General features: G+C 53.2%; 1 protein-coding gene across 1 annotated transcript; it reads left to right on the forward strand.

Moving 5' to 3' along the window:
- Positions 1 to 17,187: 17,187 nt before the first annotated feature.
- Positions 17,188 to 19,967, forward strand: LOC140420764 (uncharacterized). The gene is made up of 2 exons (XM_072504746.1): positions 17,188 to 17,330; positions 18,334 to 19,967. The coding sequence occupies exon 2, from the start codon at positions 18,593 to 18,595 to the stop codon at positions 19,349 to 19,351; it is 759 nt and encodes a 252-aa protein (XP_072360847.1). The 5' UTR covers positions 17,188 to 17,330; positions 18,334 to 18,592; the 3' UTR covers positions 19,352 to 19,967.
- Positions 19,968 to 21,070: the final 1,103 nt, after the last annotated feature.

A 21,070-nucleotide genomic window follows, 5' to 3' on the forward strand; every position in this document is an offset into this window, starting at 1 on the left:
TGGTATCCTAGCAACTGTTGGGGTCTAATCCAGGATCATCATAATGCATGGGAGAGAGTACAGAGCAAATTGACAAGAATGATTTCAGGGATGAAGAACGGAACCTATGGGAATAGATTGGAGAGATTGAGTCTGTTTTTCTTGGTGGCAAAAGGCTGAGAGGAGACCTGATCGAGGTATTGAAGGTACAGAGGGGTTTGGACAGGGTAGATAGTGAGAAACCGGTCCCATTAATGTGAGCATCGAGGACTAGAGGGAACGGATTCAAAATACTTGGTGAAAAGAGCAAAAGTGATGTGAGGGAATTTTTATTCACCCAAAAGGGTGGATAGAGTCTGGAATGAACTTCCTGTGAGGGAGGTGGAGGCGGGTTCGATCGAGGTATTCAAAAGGGAATTGGATTCCTATTTGAAAAGAGAGAATGTGCAAGGTTACGGTGATAAGGCAAGGGAATGGGACTGGATCGAATGCTCTGTCAGAGAGCCGGTGTAGACTCGCTGGGCCGAATGGCCTCCTTCTGTACTGTGAAGATTGTGTGAAGTATATCAATGGTTTGAGGGGTAGCAAGGTGGCGCAGTGGTTAGTATTGCTGCTTCACAGCGCCGAGGACCCGGGTTTGATCCTGGCCCCGGCTCACTGTCCGTGAGGTGTTTGAACATTCTCCCCGTGTCTGTGTAGGTCTCACCCCACAACCCAAAAAGATGTGCAGGGTGTAATGATATTCAGATAAACATCATGGTGCAAACACACATATACACTGATGGACAGATCAACGGACCAATCAACACACATGCAACATCACAGCCAATCACAAGCAAGGGCACATGCACTATAAAACGGGGAACACCACAGTTCCCGCTCATTCCAGCAGGAGACAGCTCAGGGCACCGAGCTCACAGCAAGTCACTCAAACATTCACCATGTGCTGAGTGCATCTCCAAGATAGTGTTAAGGCTGGGTCCACAGGTTAGAGGGTAATGAACGAACCACAGTAACAAGTTTACAGATGTTGTTATTGATAGTAATAAAACAGAGTTGTATCATCTGCAACCTTGTTGGTTCGTCTGTGTAGCAGAGCACCCAACACGACACAGGGGAGGTGGATTGGCCACTCGTTTCAGGTCAACCACCGAAATAGAAGGAAACAAACTTGGGGACAAAGCAAAAAGGGCCTCTCCTGTTGGGGATACTGCCCAGATGTAACAAAGATCAATGGAAACTTAGAAACATCAAATAAGGGTGCAACTAAAGGGGTCAATAAAGCAGCCCAACCCCTGCGGTGCCCACCGAGCACGGAAGGCCTCAATGGTGTCTGTGGACAATGCATGCTCCCTTTCTAGGGACACCCAGCCGCGAATGTAACCGCGGAAGATGGGCAAACAGGCTGGTTGGCCAAACCCCTCGATCGCCTGCTGCCTGGACCCATAAATGGTTTGCTTCGCCAGGCCCAGGAGCAGGTTCACAAGGGCATCCTCTACCTTCCCTGCCCCTATCCACACCGGGTGCCCGTAGATCAGGAGTGTGGGACTGAATTGCAAACGAAAGCGCAACAAAAGATTGGTCGGAAAACTAAAGAGGGAGTGCAGCCTATAACACGTCGCATCGACATGGTTCAAGGCCACAAGAATGGCAGGCTTCTTGGTAGTCCGTGAACGCCCGCAATCGAGACTGCGGCATGCAACACCCGCCTTGCGGAAGGCCGCCCCCTGGGTGCGAAGGCACACCAGTGCCTGGCCGCCCTCGCGAAGCGGGAGACTCAGAACCTCAGCAGCGACCCAGTGCAGTCTCTTGTCCCAGAAGAAATCTACAAGCATTCTCAAGGTCTTCATGACAAAGTCAGGAGAAGAGGTCAAAGTGACCAACCGATACCACAACATATCAGCTGGTTCATGATGAGATCCCGACCCCTGTATGACCGCACTCCTGTCCGGTCCTTGGCCTCCAGCTCCTGCCAGTTAGCCGGCCAGGATTCCTCAGCCGGGCAAAGATGGAATCCCAAGTAGAGGAGGCTGATCCTGCTCCAGGTGAAGGGCCTGAGCTCCTCTGGGAGGGGATCCATCTGCCACGGACCGACCAGGAGTCCGGAACATTTGGCCCAGTTGATCCTGGCAGAGGACGCGGCAAAGTACACAGCCTGGCACTCTCACATCCTCCGCAGGGTCGGTGAACATTCTCAGGTTGTCATCAACGGAAGCCGAGAGGACCAGCCCACTGCCCGACACGCACAGAAGCATTCCCGACAACCTGCTTCGCAAGAGGCGCTGGAAAGGCTCCGCGCAAATAGAATAGAATTGGCCAGACAAGGGGCAGCCCTGACGCACTCCTCTCCCAATGCAAAGGGTTACCGGGACATAAGAACATAAGAACTAGGAGCAGGAGTAGGCCATCTGGCCCCTCGAGCCTGCTCCGCCATTCAATGAGATCATGGCTGATCTTTCGTGGACTCAGCTCCACTTTCCGGCCCGAACACCATAACCCTTAATCCCTTTATTCTTCAAAAAACATTCTATCTTTATCTTAAAAACATTTAATGAAGGAGCCTCTACTGCTTCACTGGGCAAGGAATTCCATAGATTCACAACCCTTTGGGTGAAGAAGTTCCTCCTAAACTCAGTCCTAAATCTACTTCCCCTTACTTTGAGGCTATGCCCCCTAGTTCTGCTTTCACCCGCCAGTGGAAACAACCTGCCCGCATCTATCCTATCTATTCCCTTCATAATCTTATATGTTTCTATAAGATCCCCCCTCATCCTTCTAAATTCCAACGAGTACAGTCCCAGTCTACTCGACCTCTCCTCGTAATCCAACCCATTCAGCTCTGGGATTAACCTAGTGAATCTCCTCTGCACACCCTCCAGTGCCAGTACGTCCTTTTTCAAGTAAGGAGACCAAAACTGAACACAATACTCCAGGTGTGGCCTCACTAACACCTTATACAATTGCAGCATAACCTCCCTTGTCTTAAACCCCATCCCTCTAGCAATGAAGGACAAAATTCCATTTGCCTTCTTAATCACCTGTTGCACCTGTAAACCAACTTTTTGCGACTCATGCACTAGCACACCCAGGTCTCTCTGTACAGCAGCATGTTTTAATATTTTATCATTTAAATAATAATCCTTTTGCTGTTAACCTTAATGAGACACTCCGCGGCAGTGTACAGAAGTCGGATCTGGGCGACTAATTGCGTCCCAAACACGAATGCTTGCAGGGTCCGAATAAATATTTGTGATCCAGCCTGTCGAACGCCTTCTCCTGATGAAGGGACAGGAAGGCGCTTGACAGACCAGGCCTCTGGAATGATGGACCAGGTTCTGGACCAGGTGGATGTCGACGTGGATCGTGCGGCCCGGGACCGTGTAGGACTGGTCAGGGTGGATCATGTGGTCCAGCACGGTCCCAAGGCGCAAACACATCGCCTTGGCGAAAATCTTGCAATCCGTGCTGAGGAGGGAGATCGTCCGCCAGTTTTTAAGATGGCGGAGATCCCCCCTGGCAGCAGTGGCTCTCGAGAGTGGCATCTCTCCGGTCACGATACTTTCCCAGGAATCCTGCATTGTCACTCCCCAGGATGTCCCAGAATGCCCTGAAGAACTCCATGGTCAGCCTGTCTAGCCCTGGGGTTTTGCCCCTGAACAGGCTGTCGCGGGCGCCGGTCAGCTCCCCAGGCCTACAGAGGTATCAGGCCTCCCAGCGCCCCGGTCCGGGCTGACCTGCGGCAGGTCCTCCCACAAAACTCTGCAAACATCCTCGCTGGGCGGGTCTGGGGAGAAAAGGGTGCTGTAGAAGCTTCAAATTTGGGCCCTAACCTCCTCCAGATCTGAGAGGAGGGACCCGTCGTCGGCTAGCAGCGTAAGGAGCTGCTGACGGACTCTGGGCCTTTTTCCAGCGAGTCCAAGAAGGGGGAGCCGCGGTCCATGTCTGAGGATCTGGATCCGCAACCTCACATACGCGCCCCGGGACCTGACAAGTTGCAGGTCCCGCAGCCCAGCCCTTCTACTGTCTGTACACCATCCGCAGGGCAGGGTCCTCATCAGGCTGACCGAGACGTGACTTCAGGTCGAGCACCTCCTTCTCCAACACCTCGACCCTGGATTTCCACCTCTTTGTCGACCGCCTCACATACTCCTGACAGAAGGTACCACGCGAGTCTTGCCGACGTCCCACCATAGTCTCGGGCGGGGGGGGGGGGGGGGGGGGGGGGTGGAGAGCCTCCCCGCTTCTTTCTCCAGCCGGTCCAGAAGTGACAAAACGAGCCCAGGAACCACTCGTCCTCCAGCAGCAGGTTGTTAAAATGCCAGTGCACGGACCTGGGTATGAAGGAAATCCTTTGTCCCGAGGGGGCAATTAAAATCCCCCCACAGGACGATGCACTCGCCCAGGGCGATGGTGCCAAGATGAGTGGACATTTGTTCGAAGAAATTGCTGGTGGTGAGCCTGGGAGCGTGGACATTCACAAAGTGAAGTGCCTCGACCCCCCTCTCGGACCGTCAGGTGCAGCAACCGGCCTAGCACTGGCTCCTTGACCCCCAAGATCTCCGGCTGAAATTGTGGGGCCAACAAGATAGCCACCCCGCCTAAACGTGAGGTTAGGTCTCTCATGCAGACTCCCCCTCGCCACTTCAGGAGCCATGTGGCTCCGTCTCCCGGAGCGGTGTGGGTTCTTGCCGGAACCATGCCGCATACTTCCCGTCCCGGAGGACCGAGAAGTTCTGGAACCTGCGGAGCGCGTCCCCGCTGCCGTTAATGTTGAGGCTGGTAATGGTCACCTCCATGTCAGTAGTAAAGTGCTACCTTCGCCTTTTCCGGGCTCAGAAGGAGCAGAGGGTAGGCCTCTCTACTCCCTCAGGATTCGGGCGAGGAAAGATTTCTGCCAGCGCTGCTCAGCTGCATCCGTGTCTCCCGCCTCTTTAACGTAGGCCCGGGAAGACCGGATGAGCATAAGAACATAAGAACTAGGAGCAGGAGTAGGCCATCTGGCCCCTCGAGCCTGCTCCACCATTTAATGAGATCATGGCTGATCTTTTGTGGACTCAGCTCCACTTTCCGGCCCGAACACCATAACCCTTAATCCCTTTATTCTTCAAACCACTATCTATCTTTATCTTAAAAACATTTAATGAAGGAGCCTCTACTGCCTCACTGGGTAAGGAATTCCATAGATGTCCGACCACCTGTCGAGAGGACTGGGGAGTAGAGGCAGATCTTCAGCCCGGGAGGGGACCCTGCAAAAAACACAGTCCGTGCTCCCACCCTCGGTCGACCACACCAAGGTAAGTGGCGCCTAGTTTGCGAGGTCTTCGGCCCGAATTGGGCTCAGCAAAAACACAGTCCGTGCTCCCACCTTGGAACCAAAGTCCTCCCTGCAGAGAGAAGCCGCTGGAGTATGGGGTCTTCAGCCCGGGAGGGGCTCAGCAACTACTCAATCTCCCCGACCCGGAACAAGCACACCGGATAGAATGAGGAAGGCTTTGCAGTTGGGAGAACTGGGCAGGGTCGGGCCCTCAGCCTGGGAGGGGCCTAACTAACAAACAGTCCTGATGCGACCATCAATTCACACGAGATGATTAGTAGAAGTGAACAGTGGTTTTAATAAGCTAGATCTGTGCCTGCCTGCGACTGCTCTGTACTGAGTGCCGCCTACAGGCTGCAGGTTTATATACCACCCCTGAGGGGGCGGAGCCACAGGCGGAGCCCACAGGGGCATCAACATAATACAATACAATAGTGATGAATAGCAGTAGCAATATGTTCACCACATTCACCCGCTGTTAAAAATTGAAGTCAGCGGGGGTGAAGTGGGCTCACATATCGAGTCTGTCCGGAGCCTTAATCGTTCTCTGTGATCGCCTCAGCTCCGGCTTCACTGCGGGCACGGAGTTGGACTCGTTGACTCTGGGAGCGTGTTGTCTGGAGTTTCATCAATCACGGTGTGTCGGCGATGGGGAGTGGGGGGGTGTAGGCCGTGTAGGGGCGGGGGCGGCTGGTAGCCCGCCATGAGGGATTCGATTGGTGGTGATAGGCGGTGTAGGGGGAGGGGGGAGGGCGTTGGTGATGGTCGCTGGGGAACCGGCGGGTGCCAGATCCCGGAGGGAGACTGTATCTTGGCGGCCGTCGCGGTGCACCACGTAGGCATACTGAGGGTTGGCATGTCGGAGCTGGACCCTCTCGACCAGGGGGTCGGACTTATGGCTCCTCACGTGCTTCTGGAGGAGGACAGGCCCCGGTTTTGTCAGCCAGGACGGAAGTGAGACCCCGGAGGTGGACTTCCTGGGGAAGACAAATAGATGGTCGTGAGGGGTCTCGTTCGTGGCTGTGCAGAGGAGTGACCGGATGGAGTGGAGCACGTCGGGGAGGACCTCCTGCCAGCAGGAAACCGGGAGACTTCATGACTGTAGGGCCAGAAGGACGGCCTTCCTTACCGTCGCGTTCTCCCTCTCCACCTGTCTGTTTCCCCGGGGGTTGTAGCTGGTAGTCCAGCTCAAGGCAATACCCTTACCGAGCAGGTACTGACGCAGCTCATCGCTCATAAAAGAGGAGCCCCGGTCACTGTGGACGTAAGTGGGGAAACGGAACAGGGTGAAGATGCTGTGCAGGGCCTTAATGACAGTGGCCGTGGTCATGTCGGGACATGGGACGGCAAAGGGGAAACGGGAGTAATCGTCAACGACGTTTGGAAAGTACATGTTGCGGTCAGTGGAGGGGAGGGGCCCTTTGAAATCGACGCTCAGGCGCTCAAAGGGGCGGGAGGCCTTCACCAGGTAGGCCTTGTCTGGCCGATAGAAGTGCGGCTTGCTCTCCGCGCAGACTTGGCAGTCCCTGGTCATGGCCCTGACCTCCTCGGTGGAGTAGGGCAGGTTGCGGGCTTTGATGAAGTGGAGAAGCTGGGTGATCCCCGGGTGACAGAGGTCATTGTGGATAGCCCAAAGTCGGTCATCTTGCGCGCTGGCGCATGTGCCGTGGGACAGGGCATCTGGGGGCTCATTGAGTTTCCCAGGACGATACACAATATCGTAATTATAGGTGGAGAGTTCAATTCTTCACCTCAAGATCTTATCGTTCTTGATCTTGCCCCGCTGTGTGTTGTTGAACATAACGGCTACCGACCGTTGGGCGGTGACGAGGGTGAACCTCCTACTGGCCAGGTAGTGCCTCCAATGCCGCACAGCTTCCACAATGGCTAGTCGGGTAGTGCGGAAAACGCATTTCTCCTTGTTGTAGGTGAGATTCAGGAATTGGGCGGTTTGGAGGAACTTGTGGAGGTTAGCATCATGGTCCTGCTGATCATGGCCGCAGATGGTGACATTAACCAAGTACGGGAACATGGCCCGCAGCCTGTATTGGTCAACCATTCGGACCATCGTTCTTTGGAAGACCGAGGCCCCATTGGTGACACCGAAGGGGACCCCGAGGAAGTGGAAGAGGCGGCCGTTTGCCTCAAAGGCAGTGTCGTGGCGGTCTTCCGGGCGGATCGGAAGCTGGTGGTATGCGGACTTCAGATCTACCGTGGAGAAAACCCGGTAGTGTGCAATCTGATTAACCATGTCCGCTATCCGGGGAAGGGGGTACGCATCGAGTTGCGTGTACCGATTTATGGTCTGGCTGTAGTCTACAACCATCCAGTTTTTTTCCCCAGTCCTGACGACCACCACTTGGGCTCTACAGGGGCTATTACTGGCCTCGATGATCCCCTCCCTCAAGAGCCGCTGGATCTCTGACTTGATAAAAGTCCTGTCCTGGGCACTGTACTGCCTGCTCCAGGTGGCGACAGGTTTACAGTCGGAGGTGAGGTTCGCGAAGAGCGAGGGAGGGGCGACCTTAAAGGTCGTGAGGCTACATACAGTGAGAGGGGGTAGGGGTCCGCTGCACTTCAGGGTCAGGCTTCTGAGGTTGCACTGGAAATCCAGTCCTAACAAGAGAGGAGCACAGAGACGGGGAAGGACATAGAGTTTAAAATTGGCGTACTCGGTGCCCTGTATAGCGAGGTTCACGACACTATCCCCGGATCTGCACTGAATGTGATCCGGAAGCAAGGGAGATTGTTTGGGACGCGGGGCAAATCTGGAGGGAGCAGCGCCTTACCATGTCCGGATGGATGAAGCTCTCGTGCTCCCGGAGTCAAACAGACAGGGCGTTTCGTGCCCATTGACCCGGACGGTCATCATGGAGTTCTTGAGGTGCTTGGGCCGTGACTGGTCGAGAGTGACATCGCCAAGCTGCGGGTAGCCGGTGTGGTCGGTGGTAGCGGGGTGGTCCCAAGATGGCGGCCCCCGTCGGTCACACGTGTCGGTGGCTGATGCGCTAAGCGTCAAGAACCACAAAGACATGTGAGACTTTAACTCAGGCTTTAATATACTACAAGGGAGGCTTACCCGACACAGACGACCCCAGAAAGAATGGGGGCTGTCCCAGAAGAGGTTCTTATACTGACTCCCGGGGGAGTGGCTAAGGCGGAGCTCTCCGTGGCCAGGTCGGGTTACCTACCAGTGACCGAACCTCTGCAGAGTTACAGTACAATACACAGTATTACAGGGCCACGTTACGCACAACTATTATATACTATGTACAATGGTAGGGAGGTACAGTGGTGTATCACCACATTCACCCCTTGTTTAGAAGGAAGTCCGGTGTGAAAATTCGGAGCAGTGAACAGAGTCCATCAGGAGGTTCCGTGTCGTCAAAGGTCGAGACGAACGATGGGTTTGGTCGATCTCTTTGAACGTCGGAGCTGCGGCGCTGAGGTAGTGTCCGGCGGTATCTGTGCGGTCGGTGGTGCTGGTTCGCGAGGCGGCATGACTTCCCCCACCGCTTCGGCTGGCTCGAGGCGAAACTGCGGGATGACAGCGGCTGGCACGGAGTAGTAACAGGCCGAGGGATCGACGGGAGCAGAGAGGGAGTGGGGTGGAGGTTGCGGGGCGAGGGCGGCAGGGGCCCCAGAGGGGGCCAGGTCCTTGATGGAGACGGTCTCCTCACGCCCGTCGGGGTACGCTATGTACGCGTACTGTGGGTTGGCGTGGAGGAGACGGACTCTCTCCACCAGTGGCTCCGCCTTAGAGGTCCGCACGTGCTTGCGGAGCAGGACGTCTCCCGGGGACAGGAGCCAGGATGGAAGCGATGTCACGGATGCCGATCTCCTGGAGAAGAGAAACTGGATGGTTGTAGACTCATGAGGGGTAGCATTCGTTGCATACACAAAAGAGACCGGATGGAGTGGAGTGCGGACGGGAGGGCCTCCTGCCAACGGAAGACTGGTAGGCCTTTGGACTTGAGGGCTAGCAGCACGGCCTTCCAAACAGTCGCGTTCTCCCTCTCCACCTGTCCGTTCCCCCGGGGGTTGTAGCTGGTCGTCCTGCTCGAGGCAACGCCCCTGGCGAGCAGGTACCGACGCAGCTCCTCGCTCATGAAGGAGGAGCCCCGGTCACTGTGAACGTAATTGGGATAACCGAACAGCATGAAGAGGTCGTGCAACGCTTTGATGACGGTGGCGGAGGTCGTGTCGGGGCAGGGAATGGCGAAGGGGAACCGCGAGTACTCGTCGATGACGTTGAGGAAGTACGTGTTGCGGTTGTGGGTGGGGAGGGGCCCTTTGAAGTCAATGCTGAGACGTTCAAAGGGGCGGGTGGCCTTGATTAGGTGCGCCTTGTCTGGCTTGTAGAATTGCGGCTTGCACTCCGCACAGACTTGGCAGTCCCTAGTCATGGCCTTGACCTCCTCGACTGAGAAGGGTAGGTTGTGGCCCTTGATGTAGTGGTAGAGCCGCCTGACGCCCGGGTGACAGAGGTCATTATGTAGTGCCCGCAGCCGGTCATCCTGTGCGTTGGCACAAGTACTACGGGACAGGGCATCAGGAGGATCATTGAGCTTACCTGGCCGATATAAGATAGTATAATTGTAGGTGGAGAGTTCGATCCTCCACCGTAATATCTTATCATTTTTGATTTTACCTCGTTGTTTGTTGTCGAACATGAACGCAACTGATCGTTGGTCAGTAACGAGGGTAAATGGTTTTCCGGCCAGGTAGTGCCTCCAGTGCCGGACGGCTTCCACTATGGCTTGTGCCTCCTTCTCAACAGAGGAGTGGCTGATCTTGGGTCCTTGGAGTGTGCGGGAAAAGAAGGCGACGGGCCTGCCCGCCTGGTTGAGGGTGGCACCCAGGGCAAAGTCGGAGGCATCGCTCTCGACTTGGAATGGTGCAGACTCGTCTACCGCATGCATGGCGGCTCTGGCGATAGTGGTTTTTAGGAGGTGGAAGGCCTGGCAGGCCTCGGGCTGGAGGGGGAATGAGGGGGAACGGAGGAGGGGTCGGGCCTTGTCAGCGTACTCGGGCACCCACTGGGCATAGTAGGCAAAGAGTCCGAGGCATCGCCTCAGTTCTTTGGGGCAGGTGGGAATGGGGAGTTCGAGAAGGGGGCGCAGACGGTCGGGATCGGGGCCGAGGACACCGTTCTCCACCACGTAGCCGAGTATGGCGAGGCGGGTGGTGCCGAAAACACATTTTGCCTCGTTGTACGTGAGGTTGAGGCGTTTAGCAGTTTGGAGGAATTTCGTGAGGTTGACGTCATGGTCCTGCTGGTTGTGGCCGCAGATGGTGACGTTGTCCAGATACGGGAAGGTAGCCCGCAGTCTGTTCTGGTCCACCATTTGGTCCATCTGCCGTTGGAAGACCGAGACTCCATTGGTGACGCCAAAGGGTACCCTAAGGAAGTGGTAGAGGCGGCCGTCCGCCTCGAAGGCCGTGAAGTTACGGTCCTCCGGGCAGATAGGGAGCTGGTGGTAGGCGGATTTCAAGTCTATGGTGGAGAACACCCGGTACTGTGCAATCTGGTTGACCATGTCAGATATGCGGGGCAGGGGATACGCATCAAGCAGCGTGTACCGGTTGATGGTCTGACTGTAGTCAATGACCATGCGGTGTTTCTCGCCAGACTTGACTACCACCACTTGGGCTCGCCAGGGGCTGGTGCTGGGAGCAATGATATTTTCCGAGAGAAGGCGCTTAATCTCCGCTCGAATGAATTGGCGGTCCCCAAAACTGTAACGCCGACTTTTAGTAGCCACGGGCTTGCAGTCGGGGGTGAGATTAGCAAACAGTGAAGGGGGGGGGATCCTGAGCGTGGAGAGACTACAGGTGGGATCCAGGGAGGAATCAGGGAAGAACTGGGGGTTGGAGACCGAGAGGGGGGGGAGGGGGCCGTTAAAATGCAAGGTGAGGCTGCGCAGGTGGCATTGGAAGTCCAGGCCGAGGAGCGCGGGGGCGCAGAGGTGAGGGAGGACCATGAATTTGAAATCCTGGAACACCGCGCCGTTCACTGAGAGGGTGACGACGCAGTAGCCCGAAACCTCGGCCGACTGGGAGTTGGAGGCCATGGAAATATGCCTGCGCGTGGGTAGTACCTTGAGGGAGCAGCGGCGCACGGTGTCCGGGTGGAGGAAGCTCTCCGTGCTGCCGCTGTCGAAGAGGCAGGTGACAGTGAAACAGTTTACCTGAACCTCCATGGTGGATCTGGCGAGCTGATGCGGTCGGTCCTGGTCGAGGACGATGGATGCGATGGTGGAGCTGTTGGAGAAGGGAGCCGGATCCGAGGAGCAGCCTGTGAGAGAAGGTGGCGGCGCCCAGGCGTCGTAGGCTGCTGCTGGAGGCCAGGTTGCTGTTGGTGGCTGCATCTCCTTTGTTTGCAGCATTTCGGTCCAGTGCGCAGGACCGGAAGTGACGATCGGCGAACCGGAAGTGACGATCGGCGAACCGGGAGTGAAGTGAGCCGGGCCGGGGATGATCAAAGATGGCGGCGCCCTTGCGTCGCACATGTTGAACAGCGAGCCGGGAACGGAGGACGGCGGCACCCCGGAGTAGCAGACCGCGGCGTTGGACCCCGAGGCAGCAGTGGAGCGGCAGACGTTTGCAAAGTGGCCTTTCTTGCCACAGGCTGAACAGGTAGCATCTCTAGCAGGGCAGCGTTTCCTGGGGTGTTTTGCCTGGCCACAAAAATAACACTGGGTCCCAGGCATTTTTACTGCTGGAGTGGCTGGGTGGGCCCTGACTTGCAGGGGTTGTTGCTGGGAGGTAGCGGCCACGTAGGGAGCGTGGACAGGAGCAAAGGAAGTTTGTGCAGGCGTGTAGGACGCATTATTGTCGTAGGCTGCCTGTTGGGCCTCTGCCATAGTGACTGCCGTGTCCAGAGTCAGGGTAGTTTGTGTCAGAAGGAGTTGGCGAATCGGGACGGAAGCGATGCCAGCTACAAAGGCATCAAGCGCCAGGGCCTCAGTGTTCTGCTCAGCGGAGACTGCTGGCGCGTTGCAGGTGAGCGCGAGGGCACGGAGGTCCCGAACAAACACGGATAGGGGTTCACCCGGCTGCTGGTGCCGGGAGGCGAGGCGGTGGCGGGCGTAAATAGAATTAACAGTTCGTGCATACCGGCTTTTGAGCTTCACGATGGCATCGGCATAGGTCGTTGTTCCCGTGATGAGGTCGAAAAGCCCGTAGTCGAGCCGTGAGCACAGGAAGTTGAGTCGGTCAGCGTCCGTTTTGGCGAAGGCGGAGGATGCTTCCAGGTAGGCCTCGAAACACCGGAGCCAGCAGTTGAAAAGGTGGTCTGCGCGTGGAGCGTGGGGGTCGAGCGAGAGCTTGTCGGGTTTCAGAGCAGCCTCCATTATAACTGTAGTATATTAAATTGATGCGCTAAGCGTCAAGAACCACAAAGACATGTGAGACTTTAACTCAGGCTTTAATATACTACAAGGGAGGCTTACCCGACACAGACGACCCCAGAAAGAATGGGGGCTGTCCCAGAAGAGGTTCTTATACTGACTCCCGGGGGAGTGGCTAAGGCGGAGCTCTCCGTGGCCAGGTCGGGTTACCTACCAGTGACCGAACCTCTGCAGAGTTACAGTACAATACACAGTATTACAGGGCCACGTTACGCACAACTATTATATACTATGTACAATGGTAGGGAGGTACAGTGGTGTATCACCACAGTGGCGTTGAAGATAGCGGCCCCCATGAGTCGCACATGGCGGGCTGGGTTGAAGATGGCAGCCAAGATGGCGGCCCCCATGAGTCGCACGTGTCGGGCTGAGTTAAAGATGGCGGCCCCCGTGGATAGCACGGACGTGTCAGAAGGGGGCGGTACCGGCAGGCACGCAGCCACGGTGCGGGGTCTGCGGGCCTGTGAGTCGGGCCTGCGATTTTGGAACTTTGGGTCGGGCCAAGCAGACTTTGGCAAAATGTCCTTTCTTGCCGCAGTCGCTGCAGGTCGCGTTCCGAGCTGAGCAACGCTGCCTGGGGTGCTGGTTCTAACCGCAGAAATAGCAATACGGCCCCCCGGGTTGGGCAGGCAGCCGCGCAGCACAGGCCTGGGACACCCTCGGGTCAGGTGATGGCCGTGCCTCCAGCCCCCATGAGGAAATCGCATGGTCGGTGGGGAAAGCATTTAGGCTCTGGAAGGCTACCTCTGAGGTGGATAGTTTTACCGTCTCTTCTAGGTTGAGGGCGCCCTTTTCGAGCAGGCGCTGTCTGACAGACATCCTTGTAGTTACAGTTCCGAGCGAGTACCCTCAGGTTGCATAGATATTCCTCCAGCGATTCCCCGGGGTGTTGACGACGTGTGGTGCGGAGATGCCGCGCGAACACTTTGTTTACCGGCCTCACGTAATGTCTTTTCAGGATCGCGACCGCGTCTGCGTACATGGTCGCGTCCTCGATTAGTAAAATGGTTCTGTGGCTCACCCGGGCGTGGAGGAGACTCAGCTTGTGTGCCTCGGTGACGGCGGGCAAGGAGGCGAGGTAGGCCTCGAAGCAGCGGAGTCAATGTGAGAAGATTCCTTTGGCCTCAGCTGCCCGTGGTTCGAGTTCCAGTCAATCAGGTTTGAGGGCGGCTTCCATTGCAATATCTTAGCTTACTAAATTGATGCGACCATCAATTCACACGAGACGATTAGTAAAGTGAACAGTGGTTTTCATAAGCTAGATCTGTGCCTGCCTGCGACTGCTCTGTACTGAATGCCAGCTAGAGGCTGCAGGTTTATATACCACCCCTGAGGGGGCGGAGCCACAGACGGAGCCCACAGGGGCATCAACATAATACAATACAGTGGTGAATGGCAGTAGCAATACGTTCACCACAAGTCCAAAGGGCTTTCCTCCCATCTTGATGTTGCAGCCACCTTCTTGTTGTTGTCTTTCTCTCCTTCCTTCTCTTCTCTCTCCTTCCTTCTCTCCTCTCTCCTTCCTCCACGCAGCTCAGCAGCAAACAACACTGGAAACAGGCAGCAAACTGAGCAACACCAAACAGCAGCAATGGATAGAGAGAGAGTAGCAACAGCAGCAGCCACTCTCTACCACAACCTCACCACTCCAAAGTCTGCATTGGGAGTGCTTGCTTCAGATTGGCCATGCTAAATTGCCCCTTAATTCGAAAAATATTGGGTACTCAAAATTAAAAAAAAATAGAATTGGGTAATAATAACTTATTGCCACAAGTAGGCTTCAGTGAAGTTACTGTGAAAAGCCCCTAGTCGCCACATTCCGGCACCTGTTTGGGGAGGCCTGTACGGGAATTGAACCCGCACTGCTGGCCTTATTCTGCATTACAAGCCAGCTATTTAACCCACTGTGCTAAACCAGCCCCTACTCTAAATTACAAAGAAATAATGATTCTGGAACATCAGCTGATTCCTCAACATGGGGTAACGGTGGGTAGCACTCTCGCTTCTGAGTCAGGAGGTGGGGAGGGAGTTTGGATCCCGTCTCCAGATATTCGAGCCTCCATAATCCAGGGCCCACTCTCCCAGTGTCAGTACTGAGGGTGTGTCGTCCTGTCAGAGGGACCGTCTTTAGAGAGACATTAACCCTAGGGCCCCGTCTGCCCTCTCGGGTGAATGTAGATTAAACTGCCACAATTGGAAGGAGAGCGGGAGGCGGAGGAGTTCACCGGCTAATGTCCTGGGGCACAATATTTCCCCCTCAGTCAACATCAGGAAAAGCAGATCATCTGGTCATCATCACATTGCCACCTGTGGGAGCTTGCTGTGCACAAATTGGCTGCCACGTTTCCTGCTGTGACGACACTTCAGAAAGTGCTTCACAGGCAGTGAAATACTGAGACTCCCTGAGGAGGTGAAAGGCGCAGTATGAATGCAGGTTTATTTTTGAATCAACTCTCCTATTCTTACAGGGAAGTTGTCCAGCAGGAGCATGAGGCAGCTGACTGGGGAGGGCAGGATCTCCCAGTGTGGACCGAGGCTGCTTCCCTTCAGAAGGGTGCTCCGGTTTCCTCCCACAGTCCAAAGATGTGCAGGTTTGGTGGATTGGCCATGATAAATTGCCCTTAGTGTCCAAAATTGCCCTTAGTGTTGGGTGGAGGTGTTGACCTTGGGTAGGGTGCTCTTTCCAAGAGCCGGTGCAGAGTCAATGGGCCGAATGGCCTCCTTCTGCACTGTAAATTCAATGATAATCTAGAACAAAGATTCGGCACAACATCATGGGCCGAAGGGCCTGTTCTGTGCTGTATTTTTCTATGTTCTATAAGCCACTGAATACATTGTGAGAACTGGCCATTTAAAGAGGGTGCCTGGACTCACTGGTCTGAGAATCCACCCCTTTTCCCCCTGTGTAACGCTGGCTGAGAATAGACATCGGGGCTGGTCGATGTACTGAAAGCTATTTGATTCTGTTCTTTATCTAAAATCAAATTGGAAGAAAATGGACAAAACTCTGAAACTGGGAAAAGTGAATTCCAGACATTATTGACATCACCGTATATATTACAGACACACATTTATTTATCTGTGATCACAGAATCTCACCACACAGAAGCAGGCCATTCGGCCCACCCAGCCTGTGCTGGTTCTTTGAAAGAGCTACTCAATTAATCCCACTATCCTGCCCATTCCCCATGAATCCTGCAAACTAGTCCCTTTCCAGTATTTATCCAACTCCCTTTGTTGAATCTGCTTCCACCAGCCTTTCAGGCAGTGCATTCCGGATCACAACACCGGATCACTGTGTAAAGATTCACCTTCCTCATTTCCCCTCTGGCTTTTATGTCAATCACCTTAAATCTGTGTCCTCTGGTTATTAATCCTTTTGTCAGTGTAAACAGTTTCTCGTTATTTACTCGATGTAAACCGTTCATGATCTTGTCTAAACTCAGGTAATAGAGATCCTGAACAGTCCAATTGTTGTTCTGCGCCACGGAACAATTGATGAAAATGCTTCAATCCAATAAAATTAACCCAGTGACAACAATGACCAGTTGTGGGCTTCCTCCGGGTGCACAGGTTTCCTCCCACAGTCCAATGATGTGCAGGTTAGGTGGATTGGCCATGCTAAATTGCCCCTTCGTGTCCAAATGGTGAGGTGGCGTTACGGGGATAGGATGGAGGCATGGGCTTAAGTAGGGTACTCTTTCTGGATGCTGGTGCATGGGCTGAATGGCCTCCTTCTGCACTCTAACTTCTTTTTAAAAAAGTAGCTTTTGCATTAAATCATTTCAGAGGGTCAATTTAGAACTGAGTAACAAAGCACCAAATTGAACTCAATCTAAAAAACAATTATAAACCCTTTACAACCGACAGACGAACTTGAGACAGTTCAAGAAAGATTCATAGGGATGAAACCAGAACTGAGAGTGTTTATGTTACAGGACAGATTGAACAGGTTGGGGATATTTTCCCTGGGAAAGAGAAGGCTGATGGCTGACCTGATAGAGACTTTAAAGGGTGTGATGTTGTTGACTTCATCAATTCCCCACTGTGATCACTCTCAAATTATAAGTCTCTGTGGCCCAGAGACTTCTTCCTCCCTATTGATTTAACACTAATTTATCCCATTGTCCTCCTGCTTTCCCCCCAATACTCCTCCCCTGAAGGTGCTGACTCTCTGGTTCAGTCTCACTCTCACCTGCTGCCCTCCCCAATGTGTCACCCAGGTGTCCAAATCTTCACACCTGAAGTTCACAAGCTGTGTTGCTAAGGGGGGGGGGGGGGGGGGGGGAACGTCACAATCAAATCCAGTGACCACCCAGATGTGCTTGGTGTCAGGATGAGGGGTCACTGCGCCCCGCCCCCTTTTCATCCCAGGAGTTTGGAGACTGGGCTCCAGTTGAGTCATGGCCGCCTCGCCTTCCACAATCTGCGCATGTTCAAGGGAGGTGGAAGCTGCGCATGTGCGGGATGGTCATTTCCCCTGACCTGCCTCCTGACGTATGGACCAATGGAAAGAGTGGGAGGACCGGAAGGACTCTGGTCCTCCAGCCAATCAGAGCGCGGGCTTTGGGTGAATGACAATTGAGCCTCACACAGACTGAAACCTCCTCCTGTCTCCAACATCTGTGAGTAAAACACTTTCTTTTCTCCCCCTTTCCATTTCTTTTCTCATTCTCACCTTCAGTTGGTTTCTTTGCAGCAACTGAAGGGAAAGGAAGTGAATCCAGGGAGGATGCAGATCCTGAAAAGTTTGGCCCAGGTCTCTCTCTCTTAAAGACATTGACATCCTTTGCTCCCTCAGCTTGACACATTTATTTGTCTGGCTAAAAGGATGGTCTCTTTCCCAATGTTCTCAATTAAAGGGCTGCTTTCCCCAGGAGAAAGCATTTAAGGGGACAGTAAATTAATATCAGACAGAGAAATGTCCAGTGTTGTTATATGGTACACATTCGATATATTATTGATGGTTCTGTAATAAAGTACATTTAATATTTTTCCAGTTGTGTAATATTGTTCTGTAGCTCCGTTATAAATTTCCAGTCATCTCTTCCCTCAGAGTGTTGTTAGTCTCTGGATTTCTCTTCCACAGAGACCGGTGGAGTCTGGGGGTCATTGAATAGTTTGTCAGATTTCTCATGGATGAGTTTGTCAGATTTCTGATGCGGAAAAAGGAGTGAAAGCTGAGATGAGGAGGGATTTATTCACTGGAGGATGTGGTGAAGCTTTGGAATTCTCTACCCCAGAGAATTGTGGACCCTCAGTCATCAAATATTTTCAGGACAGAGATTGATAGGTTTCTAGATATTGAAGATATCAAGGGATATGGCGGATAGTGTGGGAAAATGGTGCTGAGGTAGATCGGCCAATGATCTCATTGGTTGAGCAGGCTTGATGGGCTGAGTGGCTGACTGCAGCTCCTATTTGTTATGGTCTCTGTGTCCAGGACAGGAAGCCGTGAGCATGGATCTGTCAATCAGCCTGAATCAGCACCTTCTGGAGAATTGGGAAGATGAATGGGATGGAGATTTACAGCTTTTGGAGGAAAGAATGTTCCATAGAAACTAGAATTGTTTGCTCTGAATTTCTGCCCTGTACTGACTGTAATGTCTTTATAAATTGTTTTTACAGGCTATTAGGAAAGCAGGAAATACAGGCAGAAATATTAAATGTCACATCTAGAGCTGACAGAGTCACTCGATTCATTGTGACCTGAATATCATCAGCCTTTCAATCTTGAAAGGAGAAATTTTATCTATTCTGTCTGTTTCGAAAGATTTTATCATTGGTGTGACTGGAAAAGCACAGAGACACAGACACACCCGAGTGAGAGTGTTCCAGTGCACTGACGATTGAAAGAACTTCAACCAGTTACACAGCCTGAATTAGCATGAAGAAACCGTGGAACTGTGGGGACTGTGGGAAGAGGTACAGATTCCCATCAGAGCTGGAAGCTCATCGACGCATTCACACTGGGGAGAGGCCGTTTACCTGCCCTGAGTGTCGGAAGGGATTCAGTGATTCATCCACCCTGCAGAGACATCAGAGAGTTCACACTGAGGAGAAGCCCTTCACCTGCTCTCAGTGTGGGAAGGGATTCAGTCAATTATCCAGCCTGCAGTCACACCAGCGAGTTCACACTGGGAAGAGACCATTCACCTGCTCTCAGTGTGGGAAGGGATTCAGACATTCACCCACCTTGCGGAAACATCAGCGACTTCACACTGGGGAGAAGCCGTTCACTTGCTCTCAGTGTGGGAAGGGATTCACTCGGTTAGACAACCTGCAGTCGCATCAGCGAGTTCACACTGTGGAGAAGCCATTCATCTGCTCTCAGTGTGGGATGGAATTCAGACATTCATCCACCCTGCAGACACATCAGCGAATTCACACTGGGGAGAGGCCATTCACCTGCTCTCTGTGTGGGAAGGGATTTACTCAATTATCCAGCCTGAAGTCACACCTCCGAGTTCACACTGGTGAGAAACCATTTACCTGTTCTCAGTGTGGGAAGGGATTCACTCAATTATCCAATCTGCAGACACATCAGCGGATTCACACTGGGGAGAGGCCGTTCATCTGCTCTCAGTGTGGGAAGGGGTTTTGTGATTCATCGCACCTGCTGAGACACCAACAAGTTCACAAGTGACTCCAGGGGTTGGATTCTGCTGTTATTGTTTCTGCTCTCAATTACACCCAGGACTGCATTTTATTCATTCTGACAATTGGTCAATGGGGAGGGTCGGAGGGTTTCTTTCTGCTGGATTGACCGGTTTCACGACTTTATCTCCAGTGAGCTGATTCTCTCTGAGCTTTGTTGCGAATACCTGGCTCAGATTTTACAAGGATCACAGAGTGAAAGGGTGTTTAGAAGTTTGAAGATAATTAGTTTTCATTTCTGTTTGGAACCCCCCAAAGCATGCCACATTGCCATAGACATGGGCTGTGGAGGTTACATGTTTTTGTTTTTTTGTTTACCTGTGTGTTTCTCACAGAAGAACATTTTCAGAGTGAAGGGCAAGTTGTCTGAGGTGGACTGGGAAACCACGTTAAATGGTATGATGGGAGACAGGCAATAGCTAATATTTAAGGAATTATTATATATCTACCAGGGAGTCAGTCAGGGAGTCAGGGGCAGCACGGTAGCATAGTGGTTAGCACAATTGCTTGATGATTTTCTTTGTTCAGTGGGAAGCGCATGGTGAGCCCAGTGACTCGCTCCCCGCCGGTGTTAAATCAATAAACTGTTTGACATTTGGAGCAAACCCGAGTGTCGAGTCATTCATTCGGACACATCAGCGCTAACACTCCGTGATGCAATCTGTGGCCACAACAATGTGTTCATACCAGGGGGAGGCCATTCACCTGATCGAAGTACGGGAACGGTATCCATCAATGATGGGCTACCGTGGGCAGCACGGTAGCCTTGTGGATAACACAATTGCTTCACAGCTCCAGGGTCCCAGGTTCGATTCCCGGCTTGGGTCACTATCTGTGCGGAGTCTGCACGTTCTCCCCGTGTGTGCGTGGGTTTCCTCCGGGTGCTCCGGTTTCCTCCTACAGTCCAAAGATGTGCAGGTTAGGTGGATTGACCATGCTAAATTGCCCTTAGTGTCCAAAATTGCCCTTGGTGTTGGGTGGGGTTACTGGGTAATGGGGATAGGGTATGGGTGTAGGTAGGGTGCTCTTTCCAAGAGCCGGTGCAGACTCGATGGGCCGAGTGGCCTCCTTCTGCACTGTAAATTCTATGATAATTAGCTTCGTTGGCTGGACAGCTGGTTTGTGACTCGGGTTCAACTTGCGTACTGGCGGAGATTATCCATGAAGAAAAGCCTTCTCAAAATCTCCCCTCGCCTGAGGTGTCGTGACACTCAGGTTAAATCTCCACCAGTCAGCTCTCTCTCTCTCATAGGAACAGGAGTAGGCCATTCAGCCCTCCGATCCTGCTCTGCCACCCACCAAGATCATAGCTGATCTGTGGCCTAACTCCATACACCTGCCTTTGGCCCATATCCCTCACTATCTTTGTTAAACAAAAAAATATTGATCTCAGATTTAAAATTAACAACTGTTCTCGCCTCAATTGCAGTTTGAGGGAAGAGAGTTCCAAACCTGTGCCACCCTTTGTGTGTAGAAGTGCTTCCGAACATCCCTCCTGAATGGTCTGGCTCTCATCTTTGGACTAATTTCCCTAGTTCTAGAATCTCCAACCAGTGGAAACAGTTTATCTTTATCTGTGATGTGGAGATGCCGGCGTTGGACTGGGGTGAGCACAGTAAGAAGTCTTACAAACACCAGGTTAAAGTCCAACAGGTTTGTTTAGAATCACTAGCTTTCGGAGCGCTGCTCCTTCATCAGATGCGGTGAA

The sequence above is a fragment of the Scyliorhinus torazame genome, chromosome 5 (genome assembly GCF_047496885.1).
Source record: "Scyliorhinus torazame isolate Kashiwa2021f chromosome 5, sScyTor2.1, whole genome shotgun sequence".
Taxonomy (NCBI): Eukaryota; Metazoa; Chordata; class Chondrichthyes; order Carcharhiniformes; family Scyliorhinidae; genus Scyliorhinus; species Scyliorhinus torazame.